The sequence below is a fragment of the Linepithema humile genome, chromosome 1, assembly GCF_040581485.1.
Source record: "Linepithema humile isolate Giens D197 chromosome 1, Lhum_UNIL_v1.0, whole genome shotgun sequence".
In the NCBI taxonomy this organism is placed as follows: Eukaryota; Metazoa; Arthropoda; class Insecta; order Hymenoptera; family Formicidae; genus Linepithema; species Linepithema humile.
This window is the reverse complement of record NC_090128.1, coordinates 443,893-465,246: the sequence shown is the minus strand read 5'-3', so window position 1 is coordinate 465,246 and position 21,354 is coordinate 443,893. Positions and strand designations below refer to the sequence as shown.

The window sequence follows — 21,354 nt, the reverse complement described above, 5'->3', positions numbered from 1 at the left end:
ACGCTAAACCTCAGGTTTTCGAGATATTTTGCTGCCAAATCTTCATCAAATAAAAATTGTAATTAAATTGAAGTTTGCTATACTATACTATATATGTATATTTTGTACTACTTTTAATTTTATTATCTTATAATAATGTTAAAATAACACAAATTGGACTTACCGGCACAAAGAGTAGCAACAAGTTCACAACTTGATCTATAACATACAAAAGAAATCCAAATTATAGCAGCGTTTAAAATAATTAGTATCTGAGTAATAATTACGCATAATGTACTTTTTATTTATTTTATATGTAAATATCTAATTAAAAAATTGTCGAAAATTTAATTGTTAAAAATAATAATAAATATTGAAAAAATCTAATAATCATAAATATTAAATGTTGCAAAAAATAAATAAGAAATACATTATGCGCAATTATTTCTCAGATACTAATTATTATATTTTAAAGACTGCTATAATTTGGATGTACTTTGTAACTTGGATGTTACAGATCAACTTGTGAATTCTGTTACTGCGCTTCGTGCCGGTGAGTCTAATTTATTTTATTTTAATATCATTAAAATGATAAAATTAAAAATAATGTAAAATGCATATATACGTCCAAAAATAAGTAAGTTAATAAATATGATTGACGTGTGCAGTTTATTCTTAACATTTTAATATTTAGCCACAGCAGGAATTATCATATGTAAACAATAATAAAATTGTTACTAAACACTTATCTTGCCAAGTAGACCGCTGCGAGAGATTTCAATGAACGCATGCGAAACATAATTAAGAGATAAACTCACTGTTCTATCCAAAGAAGAATATATACATGCCGAAATCAAAAACTGAGAATGCCATGGCCAAGTGACTTGAGCTTTCGCCAGCAACTTTTAAACACTGATATAGGGTTGCCAAATTCACACACATGGTGAGAAAACCTAACGAATCGACAAGAAAAAGAGATTATCACCGTTGAAGACGAGTTCAAATATCATTTTGTACTAAAATAGTAAACAATTTGCTTATAATACATATTGTCCGAATAAAATAATTTATATTAAACCTATTATGTTCGAATTATCGTTACTATGATTTCAAGAATCATGATATTTGAAACTGTTGTAGCTTCGATCAGGTCAAATTCCAATTTCATTGATCCGCGATGAATGGAGATGACCTCTGTGTCTATTTGTAGCGATAAAAACGCGACAATTGCTTTATGACAAATTTTTTTCCCATTACAAGTTCCGATATTATGCCATTTTCATTTCTGATGAGAGCAAGATAGAATTTTACGGATGTTACGTATCCCGATGCATTACAACGCACCGCTCGCGGCAAAATCGTAACTTAAGCACCGTGGACTTCCGCAATGCGGTTGACTCACTGCTCACAGCGACGCGCGACTAATCCGGCGACCGGTCGTCGTTAAAATTAACTAATTATAGGTTATACGCACGCGAGGCGTAAATATTTCCTCCGTGCGCCCTGCTTTAGATCCTCGAAAAAGAAAACTCATGCGAGTGTACCGAGAGAGCGAGCAATTATTTGCGCGTTCTTGTTGCGTCTATCAATAATGCAAATGCGCTCTAATCGCGCGCGTAACTCTAGCACGCTAGATAACGCCCAGTATGCTACAGGCTAGAGCAGTTGAATTTATTTTCACCGTATACTTATCACACTGCTTTTTATTCGCATTCTTTAATTAATTTCAAATCAATATTTTTTTTATTTTGACACAGTAATCATAAGAGTTGTAACTTCCAAATGTATAAGTAAAAAAACCTTATTATTATAATTTCAAGTCAAATAATAATTATAACAACGCAAACAATAGATATCGCGATAAATACGGAATCTTATGTATAGCGTTTTGTGTAATATATTATTGTACGAAGATAATCCCTCCCATATTCTCCACATAGCTAACTATATAACAGAAATTCACCCGAATGGCCGAGACTGCACACGGCGAGATTAATGTGATTATCTGTTCAGGTAACAGTGACACGGTGTGAACTGCCCTTGAGTGCCCCTGCCTCCCCGAGCGCGTATCTCGCCAACGTTGCAATTTTGTGTCATTCGTGCCGACAGCAACTAGAGCAATTCGAGAGTTTTTCGCGTAACTTTACCGCGCAATTCCTGCATACCTCGATTTGATCACAAACATGCGACGATAACCGCGCGCACAATGACAATCGTAGAAATTGTTTTCGTCGACAGCAATCTCGAAAATACTCGATCCACGGAATCACTTATCGCAAGCTATCGAGTTTCGTCAGTGTCGTCAGAAGTACCAAAATTGTATATAATAGCGCGCTGTAAACACATTTATTCAAAAAATTATATCACGAATTTCATAACAATTTTAACATTTTAGAAAACAGAAAATGTTTAAATTTTGACTTGTAATCAATAAACTAATAATTGTTCATTATGCTTTTATTTTCTTTGTTATAATGTAAATCTCTTAAAAACTACTTCCTATTTATTAAAAGTTATAAAAATCGATGTTTTAAATCTTCTAAATTAGATAATTATAATAGGTTATGTAAAAATTTACCGTTTAACTAATTAAATTAAAAGTTTAATGCAACGCAGCATCACATCACATTATTATAGAACATTTTTGCTGAGAATAATGTCACGTTGTCAAAATATTGTAAACTTCTATAAGTAAAACACTAAAACGTAGTCTCACAGTATATTTTTGGAGATCTGTAACGTGATAGATTAAAATCAGATTAGATAAGAAAAAAACATAAAGAAACAAATAATTAATGTAAAATCGTGCAGCGCGTTGACTGACGAAAACATTACGACCGTAGGAAAGGAAATCGCAAAAGTCGGAATGAATAATGAGCGACGAATAATCTCGGGTCTAAAAAAAGAGTCAATTCGTTGCAAATTTGCTTATCTGTCTCGGAAGTTCCATCTCCGTGACGAGCCTCTCCAATTGCGAACCACCGTTGCTAACTTTTCGCGACAACATTCTGGTTCTACAAGTCTAGATTATAGTATCTTTAGACAGTGCGATCATAAATAAACGTCCACGGTGCCCATAGCGTGGATCTTTGTCCACATCGATTTTACGTTAACTAAAATTTAGTTAGACATCATCGTATCTTCTCACAATTTTTAATATTTAACAAAGATTAATTAACACCGCTTATTAGATATTTCGGTAGTAACAATAATTTATACAAATAGTATATTTACGATAAATATATTTACGAAATATATTGAATAATCAGCAGCAGAGAACTTTTTAAATATGCGTAGATTACGAAGCACGCAATCAAGAATTAGTAACAACGACGTATGAATTATATCTTGGAACGCGGTGGTAAGAAATAATGATCAACGGATGATAATCAAAAAACGATCGATGCGCAGTAACGCCAAGTGGATCTTGTGTCACGGAAAAACAGGAATTCGGTAAAGTGTAATTCAGGTTACGCGCGTACTATAATTTGCGAAAAGATGCACACAGTACGCGCCACGACGAAATTACAGTAGCGATACCGCAATTACAGTACGACCGGCAACGCTGCTCCGAACGTGTCTATTTTTAGACAACGGTGGAAACAAAGTTAACGTTTGTGATTCACCTTATGGACTGCAGAGACATTTAAATTATTAATTTTTCTTCTCCAAATTTTGCCAAACATTAAAAAATATATCTAAATGCAAAAAGAAATAAAAATAAAATACTTGCATAGTGTTTCATATTACTTACCAATGAAGAGAGGAAACATGATTCTGTAATTTTATAAGTGCGTAATCAAAGCAAAACAGCGCGATCCGAAGAAGAGGGGGGGGGGGGGAGAGAATAATCGATCTGCGCGAGCGATCGTAATCATCATGGTTTGGTCGTTATTCTCCGACGCCTGGAAAAGCTGTTTCTCTTATTGCCATTGTCGTTTCACACCATTCGACTACTTTGACCCTTGACCTTCTGCCTCCGCCGCGCGGGCTTATATGCACATGCAGAACGAGTGCATCACGCTCTCTCTTATACGTGATGCGAGTTTACCGCGGCAGTATGTTTTATCTACGCGCGTTCACAGATTAATTTACTTTCAACGTAGGCTTTGTTTCAACAGAATTTTAATTCGACACTGTTAAAAAATGAGTTCAAGTTAAATATCACGTAAGAGGAATTTCACGCGATGACATTTTTGCCAAAAGACAAAGCAAAGAGTTTATCAACATGACTTTTATTTTTCTTGAATAATTAATATCTTCCGTTGAACTTTGTCTTTGGACCTAACGCAACGACATAAGAAATGTGCGTATTATAACTTATTTATCCAACATACGTTAAGCTTTAAACCAAAATTTCTACAAACAAATCGCGCTTAATCTTTGCTGCAATATTACGTCAAAACAATGTACGAATTCGAAGATTGATAATATGTAAGGAAAATTATGTACGTCAACGTTTTTAAAACACAGCCAGTGCGAATTGTATGTTAATAACAGTTGCAATATAATTCATTGCTCACTCAAGGTAAGAACAATAAAAATTTTTAACATATAGCGACGTGTCTGCATGCATCCTCATAGAACGTGAGATTGCTGCAAATGTGAAAATTTCTATTCAAAGCAGTTGAACAAATGCTGCACACGCATTAAAATAATAATAAAAAAGTCTGTCTTTCTTTTTACGCATGCTAAATATAATAAGTTTACTACTGTTTAGCGATAGCTTTGAAATCACATATCGAGATCGCATATTTCAAAAAGATAAAGACAAGGAAAAATATTGCAAAAAGATTCTTATCTTCAAGAAAAATCAAATTTGATCATATAACACGCATAAAACCAGAATATTTTCTCCCACATAACAGCAACTTATCTGTCCAATTGCAATACTCAAAACTAACAAATATATTCTCTTTATCTGAAACCAAGTGAAACAACTCCTTTGTTTCCTTTTTTGTTCGTGGGTGGGTGCCGAAGGCGGCGGCCGGGCGAGAGGACATTGCAAGGAAAAAGAAGTTGCTCGTCAACGGGATTAAACGCAAAGCGCATTTCGAGGTGATTATTATTAAAAATTTTGCTCTCTCGTTCTCGAGATACGGCAAGCGTCATCGGGCCGCTGCGCGTCGCGATCGATGGTGATGTAACACTCCTTCTTTGTTCTTTCTCGCCGGCTCGCCGGTGTGCGTGTTAGCAGACAGTTCGGCTATCTGGCAGCAGCTGAGAAACGTACGGACCGGATCTTTCCTCGAATCGTGCGAATCGACGCGTTCGGTATCGCAATTTCGCGGCGCGCCGTAATTCTAGCCCCGAGAACGCGCTGATAAAAGTCTTAAGCGGACTGTTATCGAATACCTGGATGCACGTATCCGTGCGGAATTAATACTCTGAGGTCTAACTGCCAGCTACACTCGTAATCATGTAAAGATTATTGACGATGCGCGACACATTCTTTTGAAAAACTATTATAAATATCAATCTAGATTATCAGAATATTCAAAAAGAATCAAATTTTTCTTTTACATTTATTAAGCATTACTTTCTTCAATTTCATGTATCTAAGAAAAACAATAAAAACTATTTTGCTTATGCAGTGATGCAAATTATCTTCCAAGAAAAAATAAATAATAATTGTTTCTTTCTATAAGTTTTTTTCTAATATTTTAGAATATTCTTCAACAGATAACAAAAAGAAAAATATTCATATTTCTTTGCTAATCGAAAACAAAGCTTTGCCACCATCAAAAACAGTTTCTTACTTAAAAAAAACAAGACAAGAAATCATTACGTAATTCTAAACGACGGTGTAAGATTCGCGTGAAATTTACAAAGCAATCGTATAAGTGATATTTAATGAGCCGCGAATGTATCGAATTATCTTGCATGCTACTCGATATATTAACCGCTTCATACTGCCCGTTATCATTCGTTATCGTTCACGCAAACCTAAGATAGTGTCATTTAGCCAGTAGAAATAACAGATAAACGTGAAATTAAACTCGCGGTCTATTCAGGTCGAGATTTTCTATGAAAGTTTTACGATATTGATGTCTTTCCAAATCGATTGTCTTTTTCAGAGTACATGTTTTACGAGTAATAATATACGTTTAATGCGAAATTCTATTGAACTAAATAAATATGTGTAATAAACAGATTATTAATTTAACGAACTAATTAATATTGATGATAAAAAATTTTCTGAAACCATTTATTCTACAATAAAAAAAAAATTATTTCTCGAGAGTTCTCGATGGGGCCCCGTGAGACACTTTTGCGAGTTCGATGGGACGAAACACGACAATACCGAAATCATGGAACATCATCGCAAGTTACCGAACCTCGCATTAGCATTAGTGGTTAACGCCGGTGGCTTGGCGCGGTCACAATGCGCCTATAAAATTTACAACGTTGTAAAAGCAGCGCGCGGCCACTCCACGGCGTCGCGCGCGTGCCGGCTCGACCGCTAATAGCCGACAGCGGCGACAGGCACAAACGCTCATGTCCTCCCATAGAGAATATTTCCCGGCGTGCGCTGATATCCTAGTTTACGTCACGTCCTCTCTCGCCCGCCTATCATTCGCGAATGCAACGGTCGTGCGCATTAACAAAAATCAATAACCAATAATTATGGTCGCCGTGGCGGCTTTTCCCGCGCCGTTGTCATCATCGTCGTCGTCGTCGTCGTCGTCGTCGTCGTCGTCGTCGTCTTTGTCTCGTCAAAGTGTTCCCCGCCGAGATCGCGACGACTAATGGCATTCACGACGGAAGTTTTCCTCGGGGATGCATTTTTGCACCTGTGGCAAAACGCGATCACGACAATGATGTGGGCTAAAGGAAAGAAAGCCAAGGCGACGCTATTTTTCCCGTACGTTTAGCGAACGGATGGATGTGTACGGACGGGATGAACGGATGGACAAGCGGACGAATGGTCCAGCGCGCACGATCGCGGCTGCTGCGAACGCGAACCGGCCGGCTCGACGAAATGCAAGAAGACTTGGCAACGTAGCACAGGAGAGGATCTATATCCCGACTCCGGCACAGCTTCGCTCGCGACCACGTGACTACGCAGCGCGTTTTACTCGCTATTCACTGTGGACATCGGACCGATTTCGCATTTCTCGCGCACCACCGCCTACCGCGCAATTGTGGATTACTATGATATTATTTCACGTCAATTTTTCTTGCTTTTACACATGTGAAAGATATATAGAAAATTGAGAAAGCACACTAACTCGCTATCTTACCTCCCGCTGATATATATTGCAAATAAAAACATGGAAATAAAAATATACAATAAAATTAAATAATGTTGAATAAGTTTATAGTGTAATGAGTCATTTTAAGAGCGAAACGAGGAATCTGCTGAATAACGCAACGAATCAAGAGTTTGATTCTTCAAGAGAACAAACAGACAATGGAACTTCATTCCTCGTTTAATTCTGAGCTTGATTCAATAAAAAATGTACATTTCTAGCTTTAACTACCGAGATATCGGTAAAAAGTTCAAACGCGAAAAGGATAGGCCGGTGGAACTTTCATTGTGGAAAGTTCTTAGAACTGGACAAAGCATGCCGGCACGATGTTGCGAATCGAGTTTTTTTCAGCACACCCTGTACCTGTTTCTACTCGCTGCACGATGAGCTGTTTAGTAGTCGCGCGGATATTCACATTGTTGCCGACGGTGGAATCAGTTATACGGCGCCTACCGCAGCCTAGCCAAGTTTCTATTTTGCTACATGTGTCTCGCACGCGCCGCGTGCAGCGTGCGTCGACAGTGACGCATTGCGTACGTGCTGTGCTACTTGCAGCCAGAGATAGCGGGCGATAATACGGTGCTCTCTATCTCTCTGATCCCGTAATTTGACGAAGGGAGTCGAGTTAGTTAGTCGTTATAGTAGAAATTAATATTATTTTAAACGCTATTCGAGTGACTCTCGATTTTCTTTTATTTCATTGTTCAACAATCGTATTTAACAAATCGTTAAAGTAAACTGACTCACGGTCATTATCAATCAATCTTAATCCAATAAAAAAAAACGCTGTAATAGAATGCTGCGAAACGAGCAGTGTGCGTGTACGAGTCAATCTACTTGATTCAAACTCACGAAATTAAATCCGATCTCTCATAGCAAAGTTGCTTATCATATCAGAAAATTACAGTCTTTTTTACGCTCTACGTGAGCCAGGCCGCAGCGAACGTCTGGCATAAAACCGGTGGTGGAGATCGGTCGGCGTGCAAAAGCGGTCTCGCAACCGCGTGCGCTGACGCAAAAATGCAGCTCCCGCGCGGGCTGCTGCCGCCTGCATTCATTTGCAACGCGCACCTCGTCCGCCGTGCCGCTCTCTTTCTCTTTCTCGCGCCTTCCGCTGCACCGGTGACTCAGTATCGTTGAATTCAAACTTCTGCCGTGAGCGCATTCTGCTATGGAACGCCTATTCACTCTCGCGCACCTTTGACCGACGACTTGTTTCACGCGCGATCGAATGCGAGAACGCGAGCAAGTTTCAAGGTATGAAGAAACGTATATTTGACTAATGAGCGGATAAGTGCCGCGGATACTCAATCTATGATTTCTGACGTCTTATTTAAACGATAAAGAGTTTGACAAATGTAGATTACGGAAATGTTGAAACTTGAAGTGTTAATTAGAAAAAGAGAAAATAAAAGAAAATAATAATGATAAAAATTAATTCGAGAAATAGTAACAAAATTTCTTCTTAAAATCTATTTAAAATTTAGATTCTATCTCACCAGCATTTACATAGAGAAGATAACTAAAAATCATCGATTATTAATTCTAATTGCTGCAATGTGTTGCTTTGATTATATTTAAAATAATAGCTTCAAAAGCACTTAACGATTGGAATACATGTTTTGTTCAACGCGTAATTCCATTCCTTGTTTGAAACGCACGACATCGATCTTCGTTGGACGCAGTCGCAGATACCCGAAACCTTACCGCCGCGTTGCGACGAATTAGAATGTCGCGTCATCGTTCTGACAAAGTTAGGTCTTTGCCTAAAGTTACCACACGTCTTTTCAATTTTTATCCTGCTTATAAATCGCGAGTGCGATTTAATAACTTGAAACAATTTCTAATTAAAATCTTTAGAATATAATATTGTATTGTAATTAAAATAACAGTTGTCAGTTGATTTACACGATTAAATAGCTATCAATTTTATCCGTGCAAAAATCGCTGTTAAATATGTACACGCTATTATTCAACTGTTAATTTCATATCACTAGAAAATAAATACTCACTATTTGCATAATTTTATAACCGTTAATCATATGTCACTAGAAAATCGCTGTTCTTTTATTTAGCTGACAGTTTCAATTAACAAGTGTGTGTATATATGTTTATTTTTCTAATTAACTTAATAATTTTTATAAATTAAACTAACAGATTTACGTAGATTTGTGTAATACATTTGGTCGCGCAAAACGCACACTGCATTCGAAAGAACGCATCATATTATGTAAATTTCTTGTATAATGCTAATTCTTTCGTCGCTATATAATATTTATGGTCGATTTAGAAGCGTTCTATTCGCGGGACTATTTCGTAGTGAAAAGTTTGTCGATAATTTAATACACTGCCGAGCAACGGAATCTATTACGGCAATGAAGTGTTAAGTAGTCAAGAATGATGTGTATACTTATGTGCGATACCTATAACGAGACGCTATAAGTGCTTAAGCCGGTGTGCACTTCCACAATGTGCGAATTATTGCAAAATTTTACTGGCAAAAAATATGAACGCGATGAAGGAGAGATACCGGCAAAATTATAAAAGACGTAAAACTAATGTTAACTTACGCGGGTGCGCGTATTTCTTCATGTATCGTGAATCATTTCTGTTGCGTCGAAAAAATCGAGGCCATCTCGCCAAACCGGTACGACGTCGCGTTATCTCGAGACATAATATTTCTCACGGTGACAAATTCGCAAAATACTTCAATTTTTTATCGGATTTTATTGCGATCGTTTTTCAATAATCAGAATTCTTATCTCTGAATCTGTATATATATGCTTTGAAAATTGTATAAATTGTTTAGGCGAACAAAATGGCACGTAGTCAGAATTAATTATTAATATATAAATAAGAAAATGTATAGATAACAATAAAAAAAAATTAATGTCCTATCTGCGGCTGTAATAAGTCCAATTAATTTCCTATTTCCCGCATAGTAATCATTATTCGTGTACGTAATAACGTCTCGCGCTATATTCATCGAGCGACCTGCAATTCCGCCGTGCGTTATTTTGTTCCCTGTTATCCGTGACCCGCGAAAAATCTCTAGCCCGTCCATTATTAGTTAGTCCGTAGATAGTTGGGACGGAGAGCCGCAAAGAATAGTTGGCGGTTGCTTGATAGCAACGGCAACGGATACTTAAATGTCTACGAGGGAGGGGCTCGTCGTCGCACAGGATACGAGGGAGGTATACATCTATCCCAGGTATAGACAACAGGAGAACCAGAGGGAGGAGGAAGGGGGAAGGGGGGAGAGAGAACCGCAGGTTCGATGGAAACCGCGTGGAAGGCACCTGGAGAGGATGCGAGAAGTGCGCCCCCCCTTCGAAAAAGGAGCAGTCGGCAGATACGGGGGCCGCGGTTCTCAAAGGAGACGCCTACTCTCTCTCCTTAAAACTAAATATAACGGCCAGTCAAGTGCAATCCCTTTCCTCGATCGCTCCCAGCACCATATTGGACACGCACATGAAATCGCGACAGATCGGCACAGTCGGGACAGCCAGTATACTCTAGATGATGTCGAAAGTGAAAGTATCGGAAGCAAGTTACCGATACTTTGATATTTGCTAACGTTGATCAGATGTACGACACTTCCCGAAATCCTTCGAGTAGTTTCAATAAAAAAAAAAAAAAAAAAAAAAATGCGAAGAAATATCATACTGTTGCAATTTCCTCATATTCAATACTAAATATGTTGTAAGTAAATGTTACAATTTTGAAAAAATGATAAAATCCACTCGTGCTTAAGTGAATACATATATTAGATTTCCCAGTGTATCCTTTATTTTTATAAACAAATTTTGTTTATATTTTTAGTCTTTGATGTGTTTTAAAATTACTGAATTAATTCCTTTAATTTACTACGTCAATTCTATATTGCATCGCTTTCCAACAAATTGTACTTTATTTGTGTGTTGGAAATATATCATCTATTTTTCACGGAAATAATATAAATTTCCATAAATTTCTCGATATAAATTGCGTTATGCAATACTGCACTGACTACAGTAACATTTCTCAAATTTTAAAATTACGGACAACACAATGCCCTACTTTTCGTTATTCAAATGCTGACATAATTTCTCCTGTTTTATAATAAATGTTACCCAGTTCTCGTTTTCTCGCTAGGATCGACCTACAGTCAAGCGCAACGATTGAGCCGTAATGGCGCGTGCGCCGTGTTTCTCGAAATTGAGAGACGATAACGCGTGACGTCATCGGTATCTCTGACGTAGTTTCACGACGGTATAAGCTCACCGACCGATGGCCCGGTCAGGACATTACCCTAAATAACTAAAAACATCCTAATAACCTATAGCTCCCTGAACAATGCATGTCCATCTATAAAGGGAAATTTATAAACGCAAGTCCCTCTCTCTCTCTCTCTCTCTTATCGATTCTTATTTTAATTCACGTGATATTTCGTAAAACGATAGGAATATCGATACCCTGATTCTGAAGACTGTATACTAAATAAGATTTTCGAGTAGCGGCGAAGTCTGAGCATAAAATGTTTGAAGACTTAACATGAAAAAATTGTAAGTGCTATAAATTTTAAATATTTTTTTATTTAGGAAGAATCTATGTGTGTGTGAGAAATGCTGTGTTTAATTGTACACTATCAAACAGCTATTTTTTTTTTAATGAAGAACACTGTGCCGAAAGGTTTATAGGTGAAAGCCTGCGAATGCAGTTATGAAAATTTATGAGATATAAAGTAAATGCGAAGAATACTTTTTTCATGCTTTCTCCGGATAAGTAAAATATTATCTAGAAAAGTAAATTATCTCGAGATTTCCATTTTTGGCACTTACACAAAGTTTCTATGTCAAGACTTCATTAATAGCACGTTCGATGATGACGATTTGAACCATTGTGCGAGCAATTAAACCCAATTAAACTCAATTTTCATACTTATCTTCAATTAGAAACATATTTGATACGTATATAAAGAACAATTGATAGACAACTTTGATTTAAGATTTTACATTCAACATTTGACTTTCATCTAAAACTGGGACATTTGTACGTTTCTAGTTAAATATGAGCTCATAAAAGTTGGATTTACTCGCTCTTCAATCGCGGTCGCATGCTATAATTAAATTGATCAATTTGAGAACATAAGATGTGAGTTTGATATTGCACATAGAATAAATCACTTTCAATAAATCAAAATAAATGACGTAATAAATCGCTCTACGACCATGCTAAAAGTATTATATGTAATATTTTTTATTTTTCTACATTAAAAAAATACTCTCACAATACATTTTATTAATCGTCTCATTTTGCAAAAATTATGTCACATTGTTCTGAAACTGATCGATTTAATACTGTTCGGCGTCGTAAAGGCTCGTGCGACAAATGATAATTGCGGCCAAGACAAATGGATTGGAAAGACTCACCCTGCATTTTCAGCGGCAGCAATGGACATGTGCCTCCTCTCATCGAGGGTGGGCGCGGCGTCGAATTGCCGAGGGAGATCCGTGGTAATGAATTGAAAGTCACGCGTGCACGGAGAGATATTCTCCTCTCTCTTCCTCTTTCTTTCTTCGTATGGGCACCTCACGCACCAACTGAACTTCTCACCACCACACCGTCGTTATCACCATTGAGCGACGAAAGGGTCGTCAAATAACAATTCATCCACTACGGGCGGCACCAGATTTATCACATAAATCAACACGCTCTGCGTTGCGATTAAAAAGATAAAAATAGAAAAAAAATGAAAAAAGGCAAAAATCTAAAAGGAAAAATAATAACTGTAAGGTCTAGATTCGCCTGCTTCCACAGTTGGTCCATACACACACTAAACACAGAGTGTCCCGGAAGTATCCTTCCCAGAGTATCCCGAAACTTCGGAGAACGAGATCGTTCGCGCACGTGGATATCGTTCTCGCGAATCGCGATTAATCACCGATTAGCCGACAGAGCTCGATGGAAACATCCGATGACGGGTCGGGAGCTGCATCATTCTTCCGTCGATGATTTTCAGGCCCCTTCCTGAGCTCGACGACATTCGATAGCCCGTGCCACTGTCGACAACACCGCTTTTTTCTCCCTCCTTCTTTCTTTCTCTTTCTCTCTCCTACTGGCTCTGAAGGATGCACACGCCCGGCAGGTGCAAGTGAGGAACCTTGCACGAATCGGCTCGCGATCACGACAGAATTTCGAGTGCCTTTGCAGTTTCAACGAGAGAGCAATGGCGTGATCGACGATCAACGTGATCTCTCTATTGAAAGTAGTACGCGTCGCCAAGGCCCAAGCGGCGCAAGCAATAGGAGTGTCTCTTCCCCGAAGCCGGGCCTCTTGATTCTCTTCTCTTCTTCGGTCTTCTTTCGATCTTTTAGGTTGATTTCGAGCCTGCAAAGTTGTTTTTATCGAGTTCTTCCTGCCGTGGAAAACTCCTTTTCTGTATCTTTCGCGACTTCCTCGAGCTGATGAAGTTTTCTGTTCTTCTTGTCGCTGAGAATCCTGTTGATCCTTCGAAACTTCCTCTAGTCCGTGAAGTTTCTTTTTTCTGTGTTGGATAGGTCACGATTTCGATAAATGGGCCAATCCTGAAAACAAATGAATAAGTGAGAGTGAATCGTCAAATAAACGAGAAAGAAAAAGAGTATTGCGATATAAAACACATACACGTAACACGTTAATGAGTAGAACGAATAAAAAGATTGCGCCGCGTGGGTTACGTCAATCGTATTACACGTTCGACGCGTTTACACTCGATAACAAGCTCGTAATGCGCGTGTCGTCGTTTCTAGGTTATCTGTATTAATCGACAAAATTATTAGCGAATAAATAGTTACTGATATTTTTGTCGAAGTGATACACACGTAACAGCTATTATTCGTATTACTTGAATAATTTAACTATTATTAGTACCTGCTGTTATTATGATTATTAACATTTTGATTATTGTAATATATATGTTGATTTGTTAACCTGCAATATATATATACGCGCGTGTGTGTGCGTGTGTGTGTCAATTGCAGCGTACAGTTACCTTGATTATAATATGGATAATCGCAATGATATGTATTAATTAATACTCCATAACAATCATTCATTATTCAATATGACACTCATAACTTTCTCGAGATATGTACAAATTATATTCAAAAAATGAACGCACCGACGCTCTCAACGAGCAATGATGACCAACCAATAAACATAAATAATTCTATGAATACCGAAAGATTGGTAATCGCACTTATTGATATTTCATGATAATCGCCTATTGGTCGATTCAACACTTCCAAAATATGTTTAATAACGAAGACGGAAACAACTTCATACCGATGCTCTCAGATTCGAGAAACAATGAATATGATGCAACGAGCACAATTGATTTTATGAATGCCAAAAGATCGATAATCATAATTATACTACCTACTAGTACTTCACGACGATCGTCTATCGTTGGATTCGACATTTTTGATACGCGTAAGACAGAATTTACTTGAAACGGGAACAAATACGTGTGAAATGCCGAATGACATTCACTCAGTTCCGGAGTACTGCACATTAATGGCGGATCAGTGAAAATGATCTCGTGACGTCACACATATATTAGATGATCACGTGATAGTGTTCAAATTTTTAAGAGATATAACAGCTCAAACGCCATCTATATTCAGATATGATAAAGATAAAACTAATAGCAATAATCAAAGTATTAAAATCTCTTGGAAATATGTTTTAAAAATAAATTACCCTAATATATATAACCTATATAAAAAAATATGACTCGCAAATATCAAAAGACGTATTTAATTATAATTCTAAACATTATTTCATAAAATACAGAATTTTTTTTTTTTTTTTTTTTTTTTTTTGTAAAATAAAAAGTAGATAATATATTTAATGTAACATCGTTAAAAATAATAAAATAAATAATAATAAGTAATCGGCGTTTTACAATTAAAAATTTCTCTACAATTACTGAAATATTGAGTCATTCAACCTTAATCATTTATTGCGAGATAAATATTTACGTTTGTGCTTACTAGATTGATACCTTATACATTGCAGTTAAAATTTATCTCTCTCTCTCTCTCTCTCTCAGCCAGCCATTATTTTCCGAATAACTATCTCTCGGCGAAAAAGGAAATTGCGCCTTCCGTAAAGTCGCGAGAACGTATGCTACGTTTTTTCCTGTTTTCGGTGAGGCGAAGCAAGCGAGAAGGTTAAACGCATCCGTAACTAATGGCGGGTTTCGAAATCGCCTCTCCGCAACACAACCAACTGTCGTTCCCGTCGTTGCAGCCGCGGTGTAACCTCGCGCATCACATGGCGTCGCGCTTGACGAGAGGCGCTGCCATTAATACAATAGACCTCGGTGCGTGCATGCGCGGCGCATGTCCACACGGCTCATTCTCTCGCTTCCGAAACATATGTAGACCGTGGGCGCGTTTAGGAAAACTCGGGAGATCGATATCGTCGTCGGCCGTCGCGTCGACGACGACGACGACGCTCCGCCGCCCGTTGCGAATTTATGCGATTTATCACCAGATCTACGGATATCCCGAATTCTATGAGCGATTTGAAGCCGATCTTTTTGTCAATTTAAATGTCTGAAAATAGATACTCAGAATTTTAATCCTCTATTACCCAAAATATTTTTGAGAAAAAAATTTAAAAAGCACTTGAAAACTATACAAATATATAAATTAAATAAGATAGATAATAAGTCTCTAGTCTTCTATAGAAATCCTTGAAACAGATTTCTATGTTACAATTTTAGAATTGTAACAATTGACAAATGAGAAGAAAACTAAAAAGAAAGCAAAGCAATAATGACATCATGATTTGAAAATTGCATTAAACAGACAGTTAAATAACTGAAAATAAAAATTGTTTTTATACGACTTTAACTCTCTATTCTGTATTCATTCAAATTCAAATCAAATTTATTTGCTCAGAATTTAAGCTCAATAAACATTTTGTTAATAGAATTGTTAATAGAATGTAAAAAATTTGCTTTTCATCAAATTAAATTCTTTCTATATCAAAATAGAGGCCAAGGATTTTAGGTCACCATTTCCGCAAAATAGAATTTCTTTTTAAAAAGGCATTATCTTTATTTGCGACTCAAATAAATATTTTAAAATATCGATTGTGGCGCATAAAACACCTTTCGCATCACTCGTGATATATTAAGTGAGTCATCGTGCAGCGATTGCGAACCACTACGAACGTGATTGCGAAAATCACGGACACACGGTCACACAGCGTGAATTTAGAGGCCGCGGCATAGCGATTGGCCGGTGTTTTTTCGGCTTCGCGCGTACTTGAACACGTCTCGCCAACACGAATTACACCTTAAATGCGCCGAATATAATTAATTCGAACATCGCGAATCACGCGTTGCATTGCGGTAAAAGGAGCGCTGCATCGTCAATCATCATTTTCAGCTGTTCTCCAAAACAAACGTAACGCTCGCTTTAGGGTACTTACGTCACGCGAAAAACACGATCTAACTAAACCATCGTTTCTTATCCCACTTTTTCACCGCACTGTGTTATCCGACGAAGACGATTTCCATACAACAAAATAACAATCTCGATAAACATACAAAAAATAGAAATACATTGTTGTAACATATACATATATATTATCGTCATCAATGTGACAAACATCTTTTTTTATCAAATTATTGGAAATTTTAAAAAATAACAAATTACTTTGTAATAGTCAGGATTATTATTTTATTGTAAGCAAATAAAATTTGCACTAGTAAAAAGTTCAAATGAGATTCTTTAAAATAAATTCCAATTGTGGAAAATGCCAATGAGAAATAAGATTCTGAAAGAAACAGCGGAAAACGTGCATCCCGTCGACTTAGGTCGTAACGTTTACAACACGTCAGTATTGTGAGACTAGTACTTGAACTGTAGAGCCATTTAAATAAACTCTTGGCCCCTATGTTACGTAATTTAAAGGGTCTCGGAAAAACTCGTAAATTCAGCTCGTTGAGCATAAACAGAGAGCTGTGTGAAACTAATTTCTTTGTATCTAGTAATTATCATTCTTCTATGCTCTATCTCTTTAGCATAATATTAAATATATTATTTGTACAATCATAATATTTAATTTGTTTTCCCTAATTTTGGTTTTAAATAATTTGATTAAAATAATTTTACTAATAAACAATGTTTTTATAAATTCCTAAGTATTTACTTTCCAATCATTAAATTACCAGCTATGTATTTAATAATATTAGTATTGATCTGAAATCTTTAGAAAATAGAAACAATGTAATTGAACAAGTGTTTAGAAAATAAGAATAATCATTAAACAATTTTTTATATTATTACGGTCTTTCATATGGCTTAAAAGAGAAACAGATAAAAAACGAAATGCAAATCGATTCATAACATAATATAATACCATCGGTCATTAAATATAGAAATAGTAATATTATTAGAGCATAAACACATTGTGACTCCTTCAGAATTCCCCAAAATGGCCTGTTTCATCATATAGAAGTTTTGTAAAAAAACGACGATGTTTCGTAGTCTTCTTTTAAAAAATGAAAGGTTTTGCGCAACCACGGCGGTTCTCAGGCGCCCTGTACGAGTAGTCCTCGAAACTCGCGTCAAAATATCGGCCGCACAGAAGCCTATACAATTTCGTGAAGCCACGTACATAATGCGAGTACATTGTAACTCCTTCCTCGAATAGAGGCTTAGGCGATGGGATCGCGTGACAAGCCCTTAGGGCGGCCGCGGTTCTCCTGAGCTCATTAGACCGAGAAAAAGTAGTTTAACGCAGAAACGAGAGAATATCCACGGGACCGAAATTAGACGGATCCTGCGTTCGTTCGTAGAATGTGTGCCACTGCCATTGTCCAATTTTTATCCTCCCATTATCGTGATTCGGCCCCCGAGGGCGAGCGTGAGAGGATACGAAAAAGTGGAAGGAGAAAGAGATGTTTGTTCCCTTCGAAATGTATTAGTCGCGCCATAAAGTAATCAATCGCGCTCGCTATCGTCAGCCCCCCCTCCCCTCCCCCTCCCAGCGAGGTAATGGACGCGTGTAAATGAGTTCGGATAATTTGCCGTCGCGAAATTGTGGAATTTGCCCTAAAAGGAACGATATTTAGATATTAATGGCATTTTTAAACGAAAAAGAATGAAAAAACTTACATATTTTAAGGATATTACGTGCATAGAAGTTACTTGAACATGAAAATTAATGAACTATGTTTACGTTGTTTGTGCGATGTTTTTTACTAGCAATTAAAAAGATACGTAATAATCGTTTTCCTTGCAACTTTTCTGGGGAAGAAATTGATTCTATAAACGCGTTTAATAATTTAAAGCATGAATTAATTTCATAAAATAAAGCATGAAATAATTAAACGCAATAGCGTTAAAAATATGCTACACTACACAGTCTTTGAATCTATTTACGCAGTCATTGCGCACAAAATTATAAATTGATTATTTTTTAAAGACAACAAATATCAAAATATCAAGTTTGGCAAAGATTATCTGAATCTTATTTGTGTAATCTTATTTAATAATAAATACAAATTTTGAATTCCTTTCTTTTCCTTGCACTTTTTCGCACTTGTACTCAATACAGACACTTATACGCTAGCATTCCGAAGAAAGAAAACAGAAAATAAAAAATGCGAAGGCTATTATTGAAATAAAGAGACTTGATTCACAGAATTCAATTGAAAAAAAATGCATTTTACCTCGTCCGCACAGGGAGTCTTTCTCGTGTCACACGCAGAGCAGGCGAGCAGGCAGGCAGGTAGATAGATAGAAAGCCCTCGGTGCGGTGCGGTACAGCGACGCACAATCGAAAGCGCGATGGTGAACGCCGCGCGAGAGCGCGCCACGGACACGACGGCGCGCACAGCGGAGCGCGACGAACTTGACTCTCAGCGAAGCAGCGGACCGTCCGATGAGCGAATAAAAACGGAACGTAGAAACCCGGCTGCTGCTTTCTTGCGGTGCCGCGCGCGATTCGGCGTACCGCCGAGCATTATAACGCGCGGATTGTACTCGCGCACTCCGACAACGACGACGTTGGCGAAACACACTGCAAAACAGCACACAACACGCGCGGACCGATCGACCTTACTGATTTATTCGCGTAACAACGACGATTCCATTCTCGCGTCGCACTGCTGTCGCAAGTTTGAGGTCGAGGCTGTCCGTTTGTCTTCCCTTCCTTTCGTAGGAAAGACAGATCTTGCTCGCCGCTTTGAAAAACGTTGCACGAGGGACGGACAACGGAAACGACTCGCGCAGTTGTAAGCCACACGGCCAGCTGCCGGAGAAATATCCAAGAAACGCGGCGATGTGTCTGCTGCCTTCTCCTCTCCTCTTCTTCTTCGTTCGCCGTTCTCACTCCTTTCGCAGAAAAACACAGCAGGGCGCCACGGGAGGCAGTAGTACCACTCGTCCTCTTTATATTCCGTTTCGCACGTGTGCCGAAAACGCGTGTGCCGCTAGAGCATCGTCGCTGCTGCGCAGCGTGACAACAATGATAGCGATAACGACGACGGTGACGCCGACGACGACGACGAGGGCGACGGCGAACACAGACGAGGCGTCGCGCCGCGCGCGAGCCTTCCAGAAGGGTCTATCTGGTCGCAGAGTGTCTCGCGGCCGGCGGCCTCGCCGCTCTTCTCATCCTCCTCGGCTGCCGCAGCGGCGCGAACCTCCTCCTCGCGGTGAACGCTGCTGGACAGTATACGCAAGTACGTCGCGGCGGCGGCGGAACGTCCCGCCGCGCGCGCGCCTCGTCCCCCGCCGCCTCCTCCTCCTCCTCCTCACCCTTTCCCCCAACGACTCCGCGATCGCGGCGAGAGCGCATATATGTATGCGTGTGCTTGTGTCTTTCTCTTCTCTGTCTCTTCTCACTCTCTCGCTGACTCTCTTTCTCGCTTTTGCTCTCCTTATCTATCGCTCTTTCTCCTCCGCTCCTCGCGATCTTACCGACGTTTCTATCCTTCCTCCGTCTTGCTTTATCTCACCATACATTGCACGCAACAGGCACCGTCTTTCTCTCTCTTATATCCGTGTATTGCGTATGATTCGGACGAATGTGTATATACACGGAACAACGCGCCGCGGAGAAACAGAGAAAGAAATAGAAATGTACAGAGTAACGACGACGACACAACACGACGAAGAGCGCGCGCGCGCGCGCACGCTGTCCGCTCTATGGTCTGTGTTTGAGTTCGCACGCGCGTGTGTGCACTTCTCGATTAGCGCGACCCGACGTACGTGACGTCACAGCACGACGATGTTACATCGCCTCTTTCGCGATTGTCACTCGCGCGATCAACGATAAAAAGCGGATTGCGCGGCCGCAAAACGGAGCGAACGGGCGTGGACGAACTGCGGTGTAACCGCCTTGAGACACGAACTCGGCGGACGGCGAGGGAACGAGTCTCGATACGCGGGCAACTTCTCGCAACGACCGATTAACACGAACCGAATCTCGTGGTGCGAGCGTTGTCGAACGAGAACGAATACGAACGCGACGGATAACGCGAGCGATGCACGACGACCACACGCTGCTGCACGGAGTCAAAACAATTTGCGATTGATATCACTCGTGAAACGATTGACGACTCTCCGTCGTGCAACGACTGGCGCGGCCGCACGGCGGACGACGACGGGAGGTGTTGGCGCCGTAAGATGGCAGCACTGTATACTGTTACTGGACATAAACGTAATAAGTATAGACTGCGCACTCCCTATCTTACACCGAAGCGGCGGGCGTACTAAATTAAAAAGCGAGCGCAATGTCAGAACAGAATTGTTACCACTTTTAAATTTGATTAAAGGAGATAATATGTAATAGAAAGAACAGAAATATAGTGCTAATCATTACTCTCTATTATCTTCTCACATTACCATCTCTACTCTTACATATGAGAAAGGAAACAACTCTGTTCTATAATCCATCTTTCTCTTTCTAAATTCTGTACACTGTTCGACCGAGGAGAGCTATCTATACTGATTATATCTATGGCACTGGGGCTCCGACGGCCGTCCACGGTCGTCGTAACGTGTATCGCTTACCGCAATTCATCGAACGTCGTCGGAGACGACCGAACCTGGTCGAAGTGCCGCAAGCGCGACCG

The 21,354-nt window shown here is 38.9% G+C and overlaps 1 protein-coding gene across 7 annotated transcripts in view; it reads right to left on the bottom strand.

The window, feature by feature from the left end:
- The window catches only part of LOC105674502 (nuclear receptor coactivator 1), a 113,065-nt gene extending 92,191 nt beyond the window's left edge, over positions 1-20,874 (bottom strand). For all 7 annotated transcript variants that reach the window (XM_067348206.1, XM_067348210.1, XM_067348212.1 and 4 more), the window contains exons 1-2: positions 18,946-20,874; positions 12,644-13,798 (exon numbers count right to left, since the gene is read on the bottom strand). In XM_067348206.1, the coding sequence (XP_067204307.1) occupies positions 12,644-12,672 (29 nt within the window). In that variant the 5' untranslated portion in view covers positions 12,673-13,798; positions 18,946-20,874. The remainder of the gene's footprint in view (positions 1-12,643; positions 13,799-18,945) is intronic.
- Positions 20,875-21,354: the final 480 nt, after the last annotated feature.